Raw genomic sequence first — 21399 nt, forward strand, 5'->3', positions numbered from 1 at the left:
AGTCCAGATATTCTTTGGAATTCATGATTTTTATTTTTTGAAAGAGGCCCAAAGAATCGTGGAACTTCCTGATGTTTTATATTTCCAAAGAATCTCGGGAATTCTTGGTGTTTCATTTTTTTGAGAAATCTAAAAAATCTTGGAGGTCTCTGAGGTGTTTTATACTTTTAAAGAAGTCCAAATAATCTCTGAAATTCATGATATGTTATTTTTTTAAAGAGGTCCTCTACTGCTTTATTTTTTTTTAAGTTCAAAGAATCTTGGGAGTTCCTGATGTTTCATATTTTCAAAGAAGTCCAAAGAATCACGGGAATCCACGGTATTTTATGTTTTAAAGAAAGTCCAAAAAATCTTGGGGGTTCCTTGTGTTTTTGTTTTTTCGAAAAAAAATTCGAAGAGTAGTGTTTTCCTTAAGAATCTGGGGGAACGCTGGTGTTTTATTTTTTAAAGGTATGGAGAGATTCCTGGAAGTCGCTGATATTTATTTTTTTAGGAAGCCGAAATAATCTCGGGAACCTCTAGTAATTAATTTTTTAAAGAAGTCCATGTTGGGGGTGCCTGATATTTTATTTTTTCAAAGAAGTCCGACAAATTTCGGGAACTCTTATTTTTATTACTTTTTTTTAAGAACTTGAAAGAATCGCGGGAATGCTTGGCGAAGAATCTCAAGGATCCCTGATATACTTTTTTAATAAAAAAATTCAAGGAATCTTGAGGGTCCCTGGTGTTTTATTTAAAAAAAAAGTCGAAAGAATCTTGGGAGTCCCTGATGCTTTATATTTTTAAAGAAGTCCAAATAATCTCGGGGATCCATGATATTTTATGTGAAGTCGAAAAAATGTCTGAGATCCATGATATTTTATTTTTTGAGGCCGAACGAATCTCGGGAACTTCTGATGATTTATTTTTTTTAGAATCCAAAAAAATCTCAAGGATCCCTGGTATTTTATTTCCTTCCTGGAAAAAATCTTGGAAATCACTGATATTTATTTTTTTTCAAAGAAGCCGACAGAATCTCAGGGATCTCTGATATTTAATTTTTCTAAAGAACTCCAAAGAATCTCGGGGTCTGTGGTGTTTTATACTTTCAAAGAAGTGCAAAGAATTTTTCGGAATTTGCTGTAATTCTCGTGGAATTTTATAGCGTAACAAAGAAAATCATTTGTTTGGCATGGTGACCCTGAGATTCACCGAAGTTATAAAGCAAATTTGACACAACGCCTACGTGTTTTTCTTTCCAGGGTCACCTCATCGTTTGTATTGTCAATTAAACTTACAAATTATATCGCTTAATTTCAACATGACGTTTCAACATTTCAAACGCTTTTACGATAGTTCTATTAGTTTTCACATGAGTGTATTGTGGCAACAATCTCCTCAAAAAAAGCAGCTCCGTCTAAAAAGGAAAGTTGTTTCGATCCTTTTATGATCTTTGTAAATAATAATTCCTGCAAGTTTCGATCAGTTTGGACGAAACACCCTGTATACGATTTGCGCACTAAAATTAACATAATGTGCGAACCTCAGGAGCCTCATTTTGTTCAGCGGTACGATAATTTTTAATATTTGCAAGTCAAAATATCAATGACGGTACCACTATGCGATTTATAAATGTTCAGGTTTTATTTTTATTTCTCTCGAGTGTGTTGTATCCGGTGTGAACAAAACCATCGACAGGACGCTTTTAAGATCTATTATCCTTGTGGTGACCCTACATCATTTGGGCCAGTCTTGTTAATACAAGGGTAGACAAGGTGATGAAAGCGGCGACGCACTCCTTAGAGAACAATGCAAACAATTGCTAAACTGGTTGCACGTAACACACCCTACACACGTGTAACCCAACAGGGTTAAACCCTGAATAAAGTTCGCAGAATGTCCTCGACGAGCTCTTGTAAGGTTACCAAAAATATAAGATTTGAACCAGTTTTGCTGGCTTTGAGTACCACCCTTATCGATGGAGATGATTTTATTACCGTCGCGTGTGTTTGTGAGTAATTGAAGAAAATAAACGAGCCTGGCAGATCTGGAACAGCCTCAACCGCTTTAGGCAACTCGTCATTGAGAATGGTAGCAGGGTGACGGTTGCGTCCATAAAACCATTAATAACTTCTTACACCAGAATTTGCATTCAACAAGCCCACATATCGGCAATTTGCGATGTTTAAAAATACCCGTTGTTTATCCACAAAGCGCCGTGCTGGGGAGCCGCGTGAAAGTAGTGGCTGCAGCAGCTAGCGAAACGATAGCAGCAGTTCATACCCAGCAGGTTAGTGCACCGTGGAATAGTCAGCAGGATAGTTCGTCAGACTGCTGTCCGAGTAAAGTGGAGCGCCGCCGTCATACAGACAAACAGTGTTGTTACCCGGTGACTGCATCTCGGATCTCACACTTCAGTCTGTGACCATCTTCGAGTGTAGTGCCACAGGAGAGAGAGTTACCAGCAGAAACCGTTCCGCGCGGATAATCGTGTGAAAGTACCTTTGTGCCGTTACAGTTGCACAAGCGATGTAAATAGCCATGATGAATTCGGAGGTCCTGCAGGTGGTCCACGAGAAGGACCCCTGGATCGAAGATCCCAGCTGGAACACCATCGAGGAGGAGGTGCCCGACATCGTCGTCGACAAGAAGAGCAGGAGGAAGTCGTGGCACGCGATCAAGTTCGAAAGGAAGAGGCGGAAGGGGGTGGTCGAGCCCGGCTCGCCGCCGGAGGCCCGCCAGAAGAGGCCTTCCTGGTGGAATATCTTCGGGGGACAACCGTGGCCCAGGTACACGGAAGTGTTGCACGTTCATGGCGAGCTTTCGATCCGTACCGCACCCATTTCGATTGATACTCATTGTTGCGGTGGTGAGGAATTTCGCCAGTCGATGGTCTTGGATTTTTTCCGATTTGATCTTATTTTGGATTTGTCGAGCCTTCAAAGCGACAAATCCGGTTCACTTTACCTGGCGTGGTTTATTTTGATGGTAATTTTGCCAAACGAGTTTTAATTAATAGGTTCAATTTAATGGAAATTTTCTATACATAATAAAGTTTATCTTATCGCCGGTTAACGAATCAAACCATTGTTTTAAATGTTATACAACATTACTATGTTATGACTATTTTATCAATTCACTCTTTAAACTAATCATAATTAACAGGAATTTTTCTTGCACAGTTAAATATCTGCACTGGGGCAGATAATTAATCACTATCACTATATTCCATCTCTATACGATTCGTGTTTCGAACAATTGTCACAGATTGATCTTCAGAAACACAAATCATCAATTAAGATTTGCTAACTTAAAAAAAAATATTAAAAAGCACAACTCCTTAGTTTGCTGTATAGACCCAGGAACAAAGTTTTTAAGCACTTTTGACTTGACTAAACCGATGGCACTCCTTGATTGCAGATCTTTACAAGGACGTCAATTGTAGCTATTAAGTAAAAAAAAAAATAATTGCCTTGTGTGGCATGTAAACAAACGATCAAACGCGGTAATGAAGAAATCCGAACGAGTAGTCTTGCTTACGTACTCTTGTTGAAATCTGTTGCAATCCATCGCAACAGTAAAGTCTCATTAGTCATTACGCATTCCGTTTTATACCGAATCCAATACAGTACAACTTAGTTATAACAAACTCAATTATACACCTAGCGCTGACAGTCATTTAGTTTGAATTCTACAGTTGCTCCTTTTTTTTGTCAAACCAATTCAAACTGAGATTGTCGTACGCAAATTCTACTGTAGCTTATTTCTGTGCGAATACGCGTCAGACGCAAGCAGCTCTATATTTGTTCCAAGATTGTCATAAAAACTTGTTTGTGCTGATTTTTTTGCAACGGAACTCGACAGTTTATACCGGTTGACATAATATACAGAAGCTTTGTTTTGTTATCATATCATTCATTGCACTTCCCATATCTCACCAACAAAAATCTGATATGTAAATAGATTTAAGTATTTTTCATTTTATCTATTTTTCGCAACAAACAAAAACTTAAAATTGCATTTTTTAAACCACACTAATTGACAACTTTTAAGTAGTTTGCTTAGCAGATTTGTTTCTGGAAAAGCACTAACTTTTAATTGTTTATTGCTACCTTTTATAGAGTGACGAACAAAAAATGGAGGATTTGTTTAGCCCATTATCGCATACCAAACGTCCGATTTAATCTCCTAGTTTAAATATAATAAAAAAAATTACTCATCTCGGGTTATCGTTATGTTTAATAAATACTTATCTTAAGTTTGAACACAAAACGATTATTTTGTTGATAACTTCGACTCTAAGACTGATAAATTCGGGACTTGTTTTAATTGTTATTTGCAAAAACATCTTTCTAGAACATAAACAAATTATCCCCTGTCGTAGTGATAAGCGATTTGCTTCCACAGACATGTTTCACCGATGTAAGGCCAAGGCTCATCCAAACAAGCACGATAATTATTGATAAAGCATCGTCAAGCTAGCTCGTGTTTTTGTTTATGGTAATTACGGCGAGAAACACAGAAAACCATTTTAAATCGTTAAACAATTCGCGATAGCCCGTGTTTTCAGTCTCCGTTTATTGTTCGACGTTATCTCCGCCATAAATATGGCGAGATTTATGTCTATATTTGGACAGCCTTTTTATAAATAGCTACTTTGTTTTTCAGACCCAACTACCCGAATTGCTTGTAAAACATCGGTATGAAGCAGACTGATGAGCGATAAATTTATTCTTCGGAAAATTTCATTCCGTGTTTAGCAATTGCAAAATTCCCAATTATTCCAGTAATAAATATGCTAAACGAACCATTTGCGACTCTCCTCACAAGTGTTTTTATTATGATTTTATTTTCGTTGCTGCCACCCACAATTTCGTAACACAAAACACCAGCCAGACAGCTGTGTTTCTCTTCTGCCAAATTTTTTTAATGATCGCTGAAGTTAATAAAAGATTAAGTAAATAAATCGCCTGATAGACATGATGGAGTCGGGCTAAACAGTCGTTAAAAAATTACCATTTTCAAATTAATTTGGGCGTTGATAATGTGAATACGTTAGTTTCGGGTTTAATTATTTATTTGCACAAGCTGTATTTGTGTAAGTAGAGTTATTTATTTTATTATTCACTGTTGCAACGAGCTTGATAAATTTGCCGACGTTTTCGTTAAATATTTAAGCTTAGAGTAAAGACTTTGTCCACACGGTTCCAGACAAGGAATACGTCAAATGTGGAGTATAAGTTGTTGACATTGTTCTATTTGCCGAAATAAATTAATTTGCATTCTATGAAGCTCGGTTGTGTGTTGGCAGTAAATATGGGGTTGCGTTAGCTTCATGAATTTTCGTGATAAGTTTATTATGTCTGTCTGACTACATTAGTAGAATTTAATTTAAAACGAAGCAGACAAAGGTGTTGGCGGAATTTGATGAATACGTTGATTTACGTGATTTTTCAACTATGTAATACAATATTTTTTGTGCTTACAACAAAGACTAGAATAAACAATGCCATGAAAAACTCTTTTCTCGGTGCTAATTTATGATATAATAGTTGCGTCATGTTTGCAGAATTTCATACGTGTAGCATTTGTGCTCTTTGGGATTATAATAAGTGTTTATTTAATAAATCAAATAAGGCTATCACTTCATTTATCAAACTATTTCAACATTTCGGACGTTAAACTTGCAACCTTGACTTATGTGGTTAAATGTATGAGTTTTTTTAGATAAAGATACACTTTATTAATAATTCATGTCTTATCTGATTTAGTTGTTGTTTGTTCTCTCCTTTTAGGAAAATTTTATAAGTGTATGCAATACCTTGGAGAAAATCTGTGGTAAATTTTCAATTCTATGTTAATCAAATGTGTAGGACTTTTTAATTGTTGTTCTGGTATGTAGGTCTTGTTTTTAATTCGTGGTGGACTGACGAACTCGTAAATTATTTATCGGAGACTATTATTTTAACACAAATGTTGTAAAAACACGTATTTATTTGTCAAGAATGTTTTATGTATAATCACAATCGCTTGTCTCATCACAATAAATTTAACTACGCGACACAAATATTTTTTTCAAGTCAGGTAGATAATTTATTGTGAAGATTTATCAAATTTGAATAAATAAATCACCGATAGACACTGTAACAATATTGTCCATCTTTTCAGTAGCACAGTCATGTTTCCCATTTTTTTTCTCAGGAGCAAGATCCTGCGTTTTATTGCGCTTTACAATTTATCATCGAATAAACTTTGTTTTGCTAACCGCATTGTGAAGAGTGAAAAGAGCAAGAAAAATAAACTCATTGCACATCAAAAGAATATCTTTTCTTGTATATATAAACGCAAACAAATACAATCCTTTGCTTTGCGACGAAGAAAAATTTTTAGTGGATGATAGATTTTGGAATTAACTTTGTTTTTAATTTTCGAAGAAGTGAGATTTGACGCACAAGTTGTTTTTTGAAAAATAGAATAGTAAGTAGACTACTTAAAAATTTGTTTATACATAAAAGTTATTTAAAAACGGCAAAATGTCGTGTTGTTGCATCAGTACGATTTTCATTGTTGACAATTTGTTATGGTCTGAATAAATAAAGCAGCCTCAATAACAAGACAGCATTTACATACCTGCGACTTCAATTTTGCAAGTTAAATTATACAAAATTTGCAAAGTTCAGCACGCGTACTTGAATCTACGAAACACAATTTTTGGCAGTTCATATACGACAAACTAGTCAAGGTTGTTCAAAAACTAGCACAATGCAACATTCTTGGAATAACTCTTGTGTAAAAAGGGATATAAAAAAGTGGAGCAAACACATAAATAAATCCACGCTTATAAAAAGAGAAAATTATAAACAATTGAATAAAAAGCGGGTCTCACGGTGTTTATGTAATTTTCTCGGTCCATAATAGCTTGATTGACAATTTTTATTATTGGCTCATACGTCGGACTTAAGCGTCAATTGAAGGAAGTGTCTGTGCACGAATAGACATATTGGATAAATTAGAGATAATGACTTAATAATTTTAAAAAATCTAATCGATTGCCAAGGCCGCCGTTAAAGCAAAGGTTATTTCTAGACAAATAATCAGACGGAAAGCTTTTAAACATACTTCACGGCGTGTTAATTTCTCTTATCATCTGGAAAACGAGGATGTAAATTTTCATCCACTCAAAACAAATTTAATCGTTTTATCATTGAGCAAAACAAACAACGTCGTAAATAACCAAATTTTTATCTCATTTGATTAAATAAGGTCGCGCTATGCACCGGACAAATTTCCATTACTCTTCATTGAAGCAAATTGCTAAAAATGGCGCGCTTTTTGTATTACGAGAGACGCATAAATATTAATTCAGCTACATGCAATGGCTAATTTCTATCAATTAATAGAGCACTAAACTGAAACGACCTTGCACCTTAATGTACTGATTACACCGGAACAGACGCAATAGCCTGTGGTTTCAACGTGGTTAGGTGCGGTCACAAACATTTTGTCATTTTTTATCGCATAATTAAAAATTATTTTGCGCAATTTAAAATTCAAAACAACTACGCTCGCCATAGGTTAATTACGCTTCCGAATTATCGGACTTACCAAGAAAATAAGCCCAGTTAATCTCCACTCCCCCGAATTTTTCATCGCAAACTTCGTCCCAGCCGGTTTTGTTAATTCATGAATTCAGAAACAACAAATTCGGCCGGAATGCGTTCCGCTTCCTAATTACATCCATCGGATGAATTAAACAAAGTGTCATATTTTTTCGCCTTCCGGTAAGGTCAGCGATAATTTCGGCCCGGAAAGCTCGCAATTGCGCTAATTTATGGCAATTTTTCGCGCAATTAGCTCGCTCGTAACGCAAAAATGCAAATTGAACAGTAAAGTGAAAGTGAAATTTATGCCTCTTTCGCTGATTGTTACTGCAGATCAAAAGGAAACCCGGCGGCGTATTATCTGTCGACATGGTAAAAATCCACCACCTGTTGATTTATATCAGTAGCTTATTATACCATGTGTTCGAAATTTTCGCGAAAATTACCATCGGAATAGAGCAAATAATAATAAAATAGGTTTAGTAGTTCACCCTGTATGGACCTACCATAACGCAGGCTAATTAAGCTTTTGCCATCAATGCCACCGTCGCGAATTCGTAAGTACCACTTTCCAATTACGCTCGTCGGATGAATTTAAACAGTGTCATATTTTTTGGTTTTCCGGCGATAATTTCGGTCCGTTAAGTCCGGAACATAACGAAAATCCGTGCTAATTTACGGTCAATTTTTCGCGCAATTAGCTTCAACCCGGTCTCCACGAGGCGACGATAATTACAACTATCTAGATGCGATCCTAACAGAAAGGGTGCAAAAGCTTAATTTCCTGAACATCTCATCTTGCATGGGGTGTTTATGCACGGTTTTCTTCGCTTAGTTTTGCATGTTTTTGACTTTATTTTTATTTTGCTTGGTTAGGTCACGTAGGGCATCGCAGGACGGAGGAAGGGTTGCTAAAGAGAATTTGCCATGGATGCGGTATGTATTTTTTCTTTCTTTCGTTTCTTCATTGATCACTGTGACCGGTTGTATATAGTGTAGGTATGTGGTGTGGAACAGGTTTGTCGCCAAAATTCGGTATTAATTTTACGGTGTTAATAATTTTGCGACGATTGAGATAAAAAGCGGATGGTTAATTGAAAAATGAGAGTGAATTGCGGTAATATCGTAAAAGAATTTTTAAGCGTGACACCTGCAAGCGTCGATGATGGTCTTATTTTTACAATAATTAACACTTATTTTGATTATATCAGTTAAAATTGTTATGGATTTTGTTTTTAAAGTTTCAGATTTAGCGGCTATTTACGATTTGTTTTTTACGAGCGGAGTTTCAAACATTATAAAGTTCCTAAAACACAGTTATGTGTGCTTCTTTCGAGGCCCGAGAGATAATAAATTTTAAATAAAATGTTTATTGCATACCATTCTTATATTATAGTTCTGTTGTGCAGAAGGTAATAACAACAGCTGTCGGAAAATGTAGATAATATGTAGAAAATTTCATTTAAATTCACGATGTTATAAGCTCAGAATTCTCTAGATAAAATAATGCGTACACCTCTACCCAAAATAAAATGAAAAATATGGAGATGTGAGCTTAATAGATTTTTCTCTACGGAGCTTCATTCGAAAGATGTTGGTTTTGTCATGTCTCCGAAACAGGTCAACAAATTCAATGTAAATTTTGGCCAAATTACATTTTTTAACAAGTTGTTGTAATTTAATAATTAGAATATTTAAACAAGAAGTACAAATCGGAATTTATTTCGATCAGATCAGAATTGAAAATATTTGTACAATTAATTTCAGTTAAAGAAATTTCACCCTTCTGGACAGTTAAAAAGACAATCAGTTTTGAAAAATTTTTTGTTGATCTAAATTTTTTTTTTTTTTTTTTATTTTATCGTTAACACTCATGGGTCCTCATCTTTCTGGAAATTGGTCCTTTCACTCATTTATAATTTCGGCAACACTGCTAGAGTTCAAAATCTTTAGGGAATCGAACAGTCTGGTCAGCAGGGCGCAGTCTTCAACCCCTTTGGAGTTATGTGCCGTTAAATTTGAAAAACATTTTTTTGAATTGGGAGAAAAACGCGATATCGCTCTAAATCAGAGAAATTTCCAACAACTGAAAACAAAGATGGCTTCTGCGATGCAGACTTGGTCTAGAAATTCTATTTGGGGCAAATAGGACAAATTTCATTTTTGTACCTTATCATATTGTGAAGATTTCAACATTTCAACCAATTCAAATTTTGCTGTGTAGCTTTAACGGGTCCTCAGCTTCCTGGAAATTGGTCTATTCGTTAATTCCAACCTCCACAAAACTATTCTGAGTTCAAGAAAAGTCTCCCGAGGTTCTTGAATATTTCCTTAATTTTTGATTGATCAGTTCTCTCGAAAAATGACAACATCTGATATATCCCTCTCTAGATACTAAATGGATTAAGTATCCATCCTGAAGATTGACTGCTAGGACTAAAAATATCAAAGGAATCGAACAGTATGGTCAACAAGGCGCAGTCTTCAACCCCTTTGGAGTTATGTGCTATTTGAAATTTGAAAAACGTTTTTTTGAATTCGGAGAAAAACGCGATATCGCTCTAAATCGGAGGAATTTCCAACAACTGAAAACAAAAATAGCTTCTGCGAGCAAGACTTGGTCTAGATTTTCTATTTGGGGCAGCTAGGACAAATTTCATTTTTGTACCTTATCATATTGTGAAGATTTCAACATTTCAACCAATTCAAATTTTGCTATGTCGCTTTAACGGTTCCTCAACTTCCTGGAAATTGGTCTATTCGTTAATTCCAACCTCCACAAAACTATTCTGAGTTCAAGAAAAGTCTCCCGAGGTTCTTGAATATTTCCTTAATTTTTGATTGATCAATTCTCTCGGAAAATGACAACATCTGATATATCCCTCTCTAAATACTAAACGGATTAAGTATCCGTCCTGAAAATTAACTACAAGTGCTAAAAATCTTTAAGAAATCGAACAGTATGGTCAACAAGGCACAGTCTTTAACTCCTTTGGAGTTATGTGCCGTTAAATTTGAAAAATGTTTTTTTGAATTCGAAGAAAAACGCGATATCGCTCGAAATCGGAGGAATACTCAACCACTGAGAACAAAAATGGTTTCTGTCATCCAAACTTGGTCTAGAAATTTCATTTTTAAATGAAAAACATCGAAACAAGAGCTTTAATAGATTTTCTCTACGAAGCTTTATTCGAAAGATGTTTTTTTCATATTTCCGAAACAGGTCAACAAATTCAGTGTTAATTTTGAGCAAGTATTTTCCATTACATCTTTGGCAGGTTGTTGAAATTTAGTGATTAAAGTGCTTAAATACGAAATACAATTTGAAATTTATTTTAGAAAGAATGGTGGCGCGATTAAGGATGCCAAAACCTTGAAAGACCAGAACTAAAAATTTGTGAACAATTAATTTAAATTGAAGAAAATCGACTTTTTACTTTTTAAAGTTATTTAAATTAAAAAAAAAATAAAAATTTTGCACTAGGGATTGGCAACAATTATTATTACCACTTAACTAAACTTGTTACTTAAAAATAATCTTAAATTTAGTCAATTTTTCAGTTTTTTTGAAAAATAAACTTTTAACCTCATTTGAAATAACATTTTCAAAAATCGCCAGTGGTGATAATTAACATCTTTAATTTCCCTCGTTAAAAATGCAGATGACATCATTAGGTATGAAGATGCCAACCAGAAATTCCGAAACTTATTTTTAAAACACAGATAGTAATCGAGGCGTCGAACTAGTTTCGTCGGATTTCGAGGTTAACTTTTTGTGTATATTCTCATACCTATGCTCTTTTTTGCAATTTATTTTAATAATTTTATAATTTCGTCTGATTATAACCAGTTTTTGGAATAATGTAATAAAGAGAAAAGATACCGAGGACGACAGCATCAATTAAGCATTTTCAATCAGTTCTTCAAATGTAAATCATGCGAGAAATAAATAGACTTTCAAATTGAATTCTTGAATATATTAGCAAATTAGTTACATATTTAGCAGACATAATGTACAGTGGATAAAAAAATATTTATATGGGTTTTTACTTACCACAAATGGAAACACTTTTCCATAGCTTGGATTTCTAAAACCAGCTGAATGGTTTGAAATAATTATAATTTTCAATTTTCCACTCTCATTTTTCAATTATGCGAGCGTTTATTTGGAACCGCTGAATCCAGACACGCTTTTACACTGCTTTTACAATAACTATAGCAACTAGGAAAAAATGTAGCAGAGAATCAAAATTAATTCTTGTTAATTTCGCCGCTTGTTCACGTCCTAAACTATCTAAAAATTCCCGTATAAAATCCAATCAACTCCCGGAAATTGGACGTATCATTCGAAACGTCACTCTTTTGTCAAAGTTGAAGCTCCGCTAATTGAATTTTGGTGACACGACAGCGGCGCGTCCTCCCTTTGTCACTTGAACTAAACTTTTTGGCATTCTAGGAGCAAAAGCCGGAGCGTGGACCACGGAATCTCTTCTCCCTTCGACCTCGAGGCCCTCCGAGCCAAGGTGGACAGCCAACTGGACAAGAACCTCGACAGAGGTGAGTCTGTCTTTTCACCTCACGATTCTAGCACTATATCTTGTAGTACTTTTATTGCTCTCGTCGACCGTGACAATTCGCACTTCTGAAAAACTACACGGCGTGATTTATTAGCGCAGCTGACTTTTTCTCGACTTTTCGTCGTCCTGTTTCTTCAACGCGCTGGTAAACGTGAGGATTAACCTTGCCTAAGACCTACATGATGCAACGGATTTGCATGGTTGCGTTATTTCGAAATCGCACGCCGAAAAAAAAAGGATTCAGATTAGAAAATCGGAGAAGGTTTCATGCTTGATGAAATTGTCAGAGTGAAAGCGTGGTATTTTCGTAGTTCGCTCTATTGAACACGGTTTGGTACCGTTGCGGGATTGCGTGGGCCGTCCTCGTGTGTTTGTCCTTGACTTTGCCCTAGGTGTGTTTTTGCAACACGTGTTGTCAGAAGTTTTTTCTTCGATTGTTATTAATAAATGTGATAATAAAGGTCTGCGCAGATATTTAGTTTCAGAGCTCCCCGCAGCCTAAATTGTGCTACTGTTTGTTGAACAAGTACCCACTAAGATTTTGTAGTAAGAAAAAACGCATGTTTGTGTTCGCCGAAAACTTTATAATGAGTGGCAACAGTAAATCTGTCGGCATTTCCGTGGTATCTCTTATCTACATAAGTGGGACGAAACATAATCGTTGTTTGTTGTTAACTTTCGGTTTAGAAGACTTTGTTTGGTTTACATAATACCCAGAAAAATATTCGTCTAAAGTAGTTCAAGTACATAGTTCCAGTAGTCTCTCGTGAAGCGTAATCAACACCTTGAGCATATCAGTGCGTCTTTTTTTTTATAAAGATTTATTGCTAAAAAATTGTGTAAAAAAAAACTAGTCCAATTTTATACCTATAATCAATCATTATCCTCACTACACGAATGGCGATTGAACACCTATTGTAAAATATATCGAGTAGGAATGTGATATCAGTTAATTTATTATTAATTAAAAGTACAATTTCATTAAGCTTTCAAATGCCAAAATTTTGGTGTCAAAAACGTCTCCTCGTCCATCAGGTGGCCATTACCATCGTCCGCTTAATTAGCGTTTGTTTTGGCAGAAATGTAGCCAAGGTCGCAAGGTGGGGTCCCGATTTGAATATTGCCTTTTCTACATACCATTACTACGCTGTTAGAACATTGCTCTTTGCCACGGGTGTCCCATTGGTCGGACCCATGTAGTGACATGTCCGAGGCGAAACCTCCGATTCCATCATGTGCAAACAAGCAAACGAATCCTCGTGTTTTCATGTCAAAGTATTTGTGTAGGCGATAAAAAGAACAATTCCAAAGTCGTTTTAAAATTTAAAATTTCCGTGGGAACGTGCGGGTCGTGTTTGATTAAAGCGTCCGCGTTATTATGTCGGAGAGCAAAGTTGGCCGCAAATTTGTACACAACTGGAAGTTTGTTTAAAAGGTCAAGTGTGATTAAATCGGCGGAAAAAACTTCTGATCTTGACGTAGCGAGGAAGTTGTAAAATTTGTAGTGAATTATGTCTTTCAGACATAAGCGATTTCGTAGATCCGGTTATTTAGTATTCTTGTGTTTATTGTCGGAGCGATGCCATTAATGAAAGTTGTCTTACTTGAGTGCTGTTGAACTTTCGGTGGCTCGAAAATAGTTTTTTTGGATTTTTTGATTTATGAATGAGGGACTAGTTTTTTTTAGCGTAGTGATCATGAACGACAGCTGGGTTGAGTCATGTACACCGTGTGAAAAAATAGTTAAACCCACACGAATGTCGCTTTTCAGAGGAAATTGTATAATTGAGTCTGTTTAGAGTGGGACAGTTATCGTCCGATTAAATACCACTTAAGCTAGTTGCGTACCATATGGTAGTTCTCGAATTTGGTTTTGGCCCACATTTGTCCAAAATGATAGTCCTTAACGATGTGATTAAATAGTTGATTGGAAAAGAGAGTCTAAACATTATCAATTAATCACGGTTTCGTTTATTATTGATTTTAATGTTCCTTGCTCCAGGAGTTAATAGAAAAACCAACGCAAATGAGTCATAATAATTGGATAAATCAACCTGTTGATCGTGATATGATCTATACATTATTAATTGGTTAATAACGAAGAGATTTATTTAAATGTCACTTCTAAATGTTGTGTCGTATGCATAAAAAGTTAATATATGGTCTATTTATCGGTTTTATGGTAGGTTTGAAAAAGGTTGAATTTATTTTATTATGGTTCGATTTAATTTTGTGAGAATTCTTTTTTTACGCAAGACTAATTCTTTCGTAATTTAACCTTGCCAACCAGAAGAGACCAAATTTTAGTTTTAACAAATACTCTTTTTGTATTTTCATTCTGAAATGCAGGAATTTTGAAATTTAGTTTGTATATATCTAATATATACTACTTTCGTTCCTGAAGACCTATTGACTTCGAGAGCGTTCGGAAAACTTCGATTATCGTCCAAACGACTACCGATGCCTACCGAAGAATCCCGAATTGCTCTCGATACTAGTCGGTTGGATTTACTATATAGTCACAAAATTATTAAAATCCTACGTAAATCTTATAAAAAAATATGTCTCTATACTTGTGGTTTATTAATCGGCCTTTTCTCAAAACTCAAAAAGTGTAGAACAATGTAACACTTACAAAAACTTGAAGATTGTCCTATATATCGCAAATCGCTAATCAAAATGTACCTCCAAAAACTTGATGACGTCATCCCTTGAAATGTGCGCATCTGTGATCTAATAATTCAAACCTATTTTTATTTTAAATTATATGGGTTGTCACAAAAATGATCATAAAATTAATTGATTAAAGTCGCGATGTATTTTAATAGGGTTCGTCCGACGAATGGCTACTTTCAGGTTTCCTCAACGTTTCATGACCCCTAGAATACGAAACGGTGGCTCTCGCGTTTCCGTCTGTCTGTCGATTTTTATTAAACATAGATAATCTCCGAAACTACTGAACCAATGGTTGTTAAATTTTATATCGTTTAGGTGGTAAAACGCTAACCAAAATTTGTCTCATTATTCCCAGCAACAAATTGATGACATCTCCTCGACATTTTTTCATTAAACGCCATTTAAATTTTATAAAATAACGTACTCTTGTGCTTGTGGTTCATGTGTCCGCCTTAAATTTTACCTCGGCCGTGTAAATTTTCGCAAAAAAATCCAAATTGTATAATTTAGTCTACATTACCCTAGCTTATTTTTTTATATCCCCTTTTTACATGTAATTGTAATTGAGATAGGGTGGTTTAGCTTTTTTTCTTAATATGTGTGGTCATCTTTTCACAACACGAAACTTAAAATATGTTTAAAATGGTAAATTTGTATAGGGAAATATCGATTTTGCAATTACCCTCCGCTCCGCCCCTCGGTCTGACAACGAATGAAAATTTCATCACGATTGAGATCGAGACGGATGAGTTTTTGTTTTAATTATGTAATGTTTTCTTTGTATAACACGATTACTTAAGAACATATTTCACATGGTAATTTCTCGTAGGAAAATAAGGATTTTACAATTAAGCTCCGCCCCTCGGCTTACGACGAATAAAAAAAATCATGAGAATTGAGACAGGGCGGGTGGGCGGGGCTTATATTTTGCCTTTTTTTTCTTAATACATATACATAGCCATCTTTTCACAACAAGAAACTTCAAACATGGTTAAAATGGTCCGTTTTTGCAACGAAAGATGGATTTTGCAATTGTGGGGCGAAGCCTAATTGCAATCTCCCAAAGTCAGTCTCATCTTGGCAAGTACAAGCCCCGCCCACCCACCCTCTCTTTTCTTAGAAAATATGTCATCTGCCAAAATCAGTCTTATCTTTGCCAGTACTAACCCCGCCCACCCGCCCGTTATTTTCTTTGAAGGTTTGTCATCTGCTAAAATCAGTCTCATCTTGGCAAGTACTAGCCCCGCCCACCACTTCTTTAATTTTTTAGAGGGTATGTCATCTGCCATAATCAGTCTTATCTTAAAAAATAGTCGAAGATTATTTAGACAGAAATTCCGCACCCGTTAAATACAATCGAACAAATCCAGTTTTTTTCGAAAAATTATAAAATTTTATTTATTTTATGTTGAGATACTGAAAAATAGATAACACAAGTCATAGTGTCAAAAAAAAACATCTTGGGTATGGGATTCGAATCCACAGAGCGCTAGTTCGAGATCAATCATCACTCGTGTACGAAGCATTTGATGATCGTAAAGTAATTATTATAAAATTCGAGGCGGATTCATAAACGACGAGTGCAGGGGCATATTATTTCATAAAATTTCGATAACCTTAACTGCGCAAAATAATGATAGGAGTTTATATTTATTTTACCATCTACACGAAATTCTTACACTACATATAAAATGTGACAACAATCGATCCAGTAGTTTTGGAGATAATCATTCTAATAAATTCGACACACACAGACGGAAACGGGAGACCTGTTTTTTTCGTACATACACTAAAGGTCATGAAACGTCGAGAAAACATGAAAATAGGCAGCAGCCCGATTGACCCTATTACAATATTTCCTTGACTTACGCTCCGGAAGTGAAAATATAATTTCATGATTATCCTCATTTCTGAGGACACTGGAAGAACTAAAATTGCAAAATCGATATTTCCTTCTTGAAATTTTCAATTTTAAACATATTTTAAGTTTCATGTTGTGAAAAGAAGTCTACATAATCATATTAAAACAAACAGGCAAAATGTACACCCGCCCACCCGCCCTATCTCAATTGTGATTTTTTTAATTCATCGTGAACCTAGGGGGCGGAGTTTAACTGCAAAATACTGCTTTCTTTATAAGAAATTAAAAACATGTTTTTGAGTATCATATTGTTCTAAGAATATTATGTAGGTATATTAAGAAAAAAAGGCAAAATATAAACCCCACCATCTCAATTGTGATGATTTTTTTTTTTATTCTTAAAAAGCTAAACCACGTTTGAGTTAAAATTTTTGTAAGGAAATATGGATTTTACAATTAGGCCCCGCCCCTAGATCTGCCAACGAATTAAAACTTCATTGCTATTTAGATCAGGGCAGGTATCGGTGGGACTTCATCTTTAAGGATTTTGCAATTAAATTCCGCTTCTTTGGCTCCCGACGATAAAAAAAAATCATCACAATTGAGATAGGGTGGGTGGGAGGGGCTTATATGTTATCTTTTTTTTTAACGCACGTAGTCGTTTTTTCGGAACAAGAACCTTAAAACATGTTTAAAATGGTAAATTCTTGTAGACAAATATGGATCTTGCAATTAAGCCCCGGCCCTCGATCTGACAACGAATGAAAAATTCATCACAATTGAGAATTGAGGTTGGGGCGGGTATGGGTCGGGCCTAATCTTTGTCATTATTTTTTTCTTTGAACAACACGATACCCAAACACCTGTTTTTAAATTCTCGTAGAGAAATAAGGATTTTTGCAGCGAAGCTCCGCCCCCTTGGCTCACGACGAATAGAAAAAAATCATCACAATTGAGATAGGGCGGGTGGGCGGGGCTACATTTTGCCCTTTTTTTTCAATATGTGTAGATTTATTTTGGTAGGGAAGTTGTGGAAATATTGTAGCTTAAATAAAGCAATAGACCAAAAAAATGTATTAGTATACAAGAATAATATAAGTATTGTCTCTCATATTTCTCTGCAGCGCCAATAAACTAACAAGCTTTCCCTGTGCTAACTTAAAAATATGGTTGCGTTTTCACTCTTGCCTATCATCTGGGGCAAATTTTTTACCTTAACATAGGCTAGGGAAATATTGTAATTTTTTATAATAGAATCCATCCGATGAATGACTACTTTCATGCTTGCTGGAGGTGTCATGACACCTAGAGTACGAAACAATAAATCTTCCGTTCTCTATCTTTCCAGATTTGTATCTCCGAAACTATTAGACCGATTGTTGTCAAATTTTAGATGTACGTCATCAATATCAAAACTTGTCTAATCACCTCCACCAACAATTTAATGACGTCATCTCAATAGTTTGTCAATTAATATTATTTAAATGTTGTAAAATAATATACTCCTACACTTGTGGTTTATGAATCGACTGGAATTTTTGTAACATTCTTTTACTTTTTATAATTTATTCAAAGAAGCGGGATTTGTAGATTTGTTGCACTGCGTTGTCTAAAGAACAGGACGTAGTGAGTGATATTTTGTGTAAAAGCTCTATAGATATTAAATCCAAATTTTATCACATCGCTTTTCCTTTTATAGATGCAATAAAATGTGTTGATAAAAACCACTAACCGGATGTGTCTTTGGTGCAATTTTCAGCTGTTAACAATTCACTCTAACGAGAAATTTTATGGCCATTCAGCGTGATCGCTCTTACTTAATTCCGCTGGTTAAGTATTTTCTAAACATTAACCATGCTTATGCCACACCAATGTGGCAACAATTCGTAATCCCGCAATTAACTAATTAACCCAAACTTGCGATTTCTTGAAGAACACCTCAAAATTGCATACACCTCGTCTGCATTCCACCAAATCGAATTGGCCAACGCGAAAACCGAATCGTCGACGCTCTTTCTGTGCCATTTCCCGCACATCTCCACGAAGCCAGAAAATTCTAAACCGCAATCAAGCATCGAATCTCAATCAGCTGCCACTTTTTAATGCTCGAGCGACGTCAATTTCTCGCAATTCGCTTTTTTCCGCCACTACAAGAGTCAATCGATGCTACAGCCGTCACGACCCCTAAATGCGATGAAGAAATTAAAAAGTGACGGACGGGATTATCGCGGCAAAAAATCCCCCTCCGACCGCTTTAGAGGTCTTCAATCCGCCGAAGGATGACCTTCGCGACGAGCCCATAATTATGTGATTAACGAAATTTGTCGAGGTGTAAATACCGCGGAATTTATGATTTATAATTGGAATGATGAACGCGACTTTGAAACCTCGAGGTGACGGCGACAATGACGGGTGGCCAGCGCGTCGGCCCGATCTGGCCCTCCGGAAATTCGGCTGAATTATGCGAAGGTCGGGCCATCGGAAAGTGCGAAATGTGCGGATATTAATCAGCATCCCTCGACGATTTCGACAGTTTTTAAAAATAAAGCGGCCCCAGTTGTCACATAATTTATAAAAAAATGTTGAATGGCTGGATAATGACGCGTAGACCTTGCGTTATTATTTACAGTTATTTAATTTATGATAGATAAGCGTACACGTTCGTGTGCCATTAGAGTTTCATTCATTGTAAATGGTTCGAATTATGAACACAATTTGCGGTTACATAACTGACACGTAACCGTTTAGAACACTTGGGAGCGAATTTATTAATTCAGTGCACATTACAGACTATTTCGATCGTGAAATTGCAAAAACGCTAATTACGGTCGGTCGTATGTACAGCGTGTTTCGAGGGAAGGCGAAATTGTGCGAAGGATGTGAAAAAAAATGTTATTTTATTTATAAGTCGATTTTATAACTGTGTGAGGCGACGTTATTTGCCCCACAAATTTATAGTTAACCAACGCAATTCGATCAAACCGATTGGGGATTTTAATCAAAAATTTCAAATTTCAGTCGATTTGATCACATATTATATTAAACCGACCAGAACCTTTTTAATGAATCCGACTGTTGGAATCATAACAACACCAAACGATGTTCAAGTGGTTACAATTATTTTTGATGTAAGAAAAATTAAAACTAGTTAGTGAAAAATCATATACGTCACTAAAGTCGTTAAGCTTGCGTCAAATGACGTCAAGAAAAACGCAGAGCATCACTTAATTACTTTTTAATAACCCAACACAACAAAATTGCTGCTTTGTATCTAGAGCGCAAAGCGATGCATTGTCTCGTGCTATAAAGAAAGTTGGCGCCCGAGATACGCAAACAATTTTCTCTACAGTTGCATTTTTTGCTTGTCTTTGTCTTGTTTTTGTTGAGATATTACTACAAATTTTAATTTGTTGCCAAAAATATCAGTCGCAAATAAAAGAAGCCTCATTCTAAATTTTTGGAAAGATTATGGTTTTTCTCAATTCAGCAATATAAAATTTACATGGATTTCGTGACATCATTTTTGAGTTAATTCGAACCGAGGAATAATTTTCAACAATTACTGAAAATTGTTAATTTATTCTAATAATCGTTATTATAATTTAGATGTCAACAGTATTTTGGGCATTATTAAATAAGATTTCAAACTCAAAAATTTTATTACAAATCATGTTCTGAATTCTCATTTTCTTAGAGGATATTCTTTTACCAAAATCAGTCTTATCTTGGCAAGTACTAGCCCCGCCCACCCGCTCTTTATTTTCTTAGAAAATGTCATCTGCCAAGACCAGTCTTATATTGACAAGTACAAGCCCCGCCCACCCGCCCTTTATTTTCTTCGACGGTATGTCATCTGCCAAAATCAGTCTTATCTTGGCAATTACTAGCCCCGCCCATCCACCCTCTCTTTTCTTAGAATATATGTCATCTGCCAAAATCAGTCTTATCTTGGCAATTACTAGCCCCGCCCACCCACCCTCTCTTTTCTTAGAAAATATGTGATCTGCCAAAATCAGCCTTATCTTGGCAAGTACTAAAAGTTATTTTCTTTGAAGGTATGTCATCTGCCAAAATCAGTCTTATCTTAGGAAGTACCAGCCCTGCCCACCCGCCCTTTATTTTCTTAGAGGGTCTGTCATTTGGCAAAATCAGTCTTATCTTGGCAAGTACTAGCTCCGCCCACCACCCCTTTAATTTCTTATAGGGTATGTCATCTGTCAAAATCAGCCTTATCCTAAAAAATAGTCGAAGATTATTTAGACAGAACTTCCCCACCCTTTAAATACAATCGAACAAATCCAGTTTTTTCGAAAAATTATAAAATTTTATTTATTTTATGGTGAACTCCTATAAGTGAAAAGTATATAACACAAGTACAATGTCAAAAAAAAAACAACTTGAAGATGGGATTCGAATTCACAGAGGGCTAGTTCGAGATCAATCATCACTCGAGTTCGAAGCATTTAATGATCGTAAAATAATTATTATAAAATTCGAGGCGGATTCATAAACGACGAATACAGGAGTATATTATTTCATAAAATTTCGATTACCTAAACTACTCAAAATGATGATAGGAGTTTATCATATTGTTCGTGGGAATGATTAGACACATTTTGGCTAGTATTTTACCATCTACACGAAATTCTTACACTACATAGAAAATGTGACAACAATCGATCGAGTAGTAGTAGTTTCGGAGAGA

General features: G+C 35.6%; 1 protein-coding gene across 10 annotated transcripts in view; it reads left to right on the top strand.

Annotated features, from left to right (window-relative positions):
• Positions 1–21399, top strand: part of LOC135133657 (TLD domain-containing protein 2) — a 213917-nt gene that overhangs the window by 108997 nt on the left and 83521 nt on the right. For 2 of the 10 annotated variants that reach the window (XM_064062112.1, XM_064062115.1), the window contains exons 1-3: positions 2242–2768; positions 8457–8516; positions 12037–12137. In XM_064062112.1, coding sequence (XP_063918182.1) covers positions 2521–2768; positions 8457–8516; positions 12037–12137 — 409 coding nt within the window. In that variant the 5' untranslated portion in view covers positions 2242–2520. Of the gene's footprint in view, positions 1–2241; positions 2769–8456; positions 8517–12036; positions 12138–21399 lie in introns of those variants that run through there. The other 8 variants (XM_064062119.1, XM_064062120.1, XM_064062122.1 and 5 more) reach the window with 6 other exon arrangements.

This window comes from Zophobas morio, unplaced genomic scaffold (assembly GCF_036711695.1).
Source record: "Zophobas morio isolate AGI-343-1 ecotype UQ-CSIRO unplaced genomic scaffold, CSIRO_AGI_Zmor_V1 ptg000022l, whole genome shotgun sequence".
NCBI lineage: Eukaryota > Metazoa > Arthropoda > Insecta > Coleoptera > Tenebrionidae > Zophobas > Zophobas morio.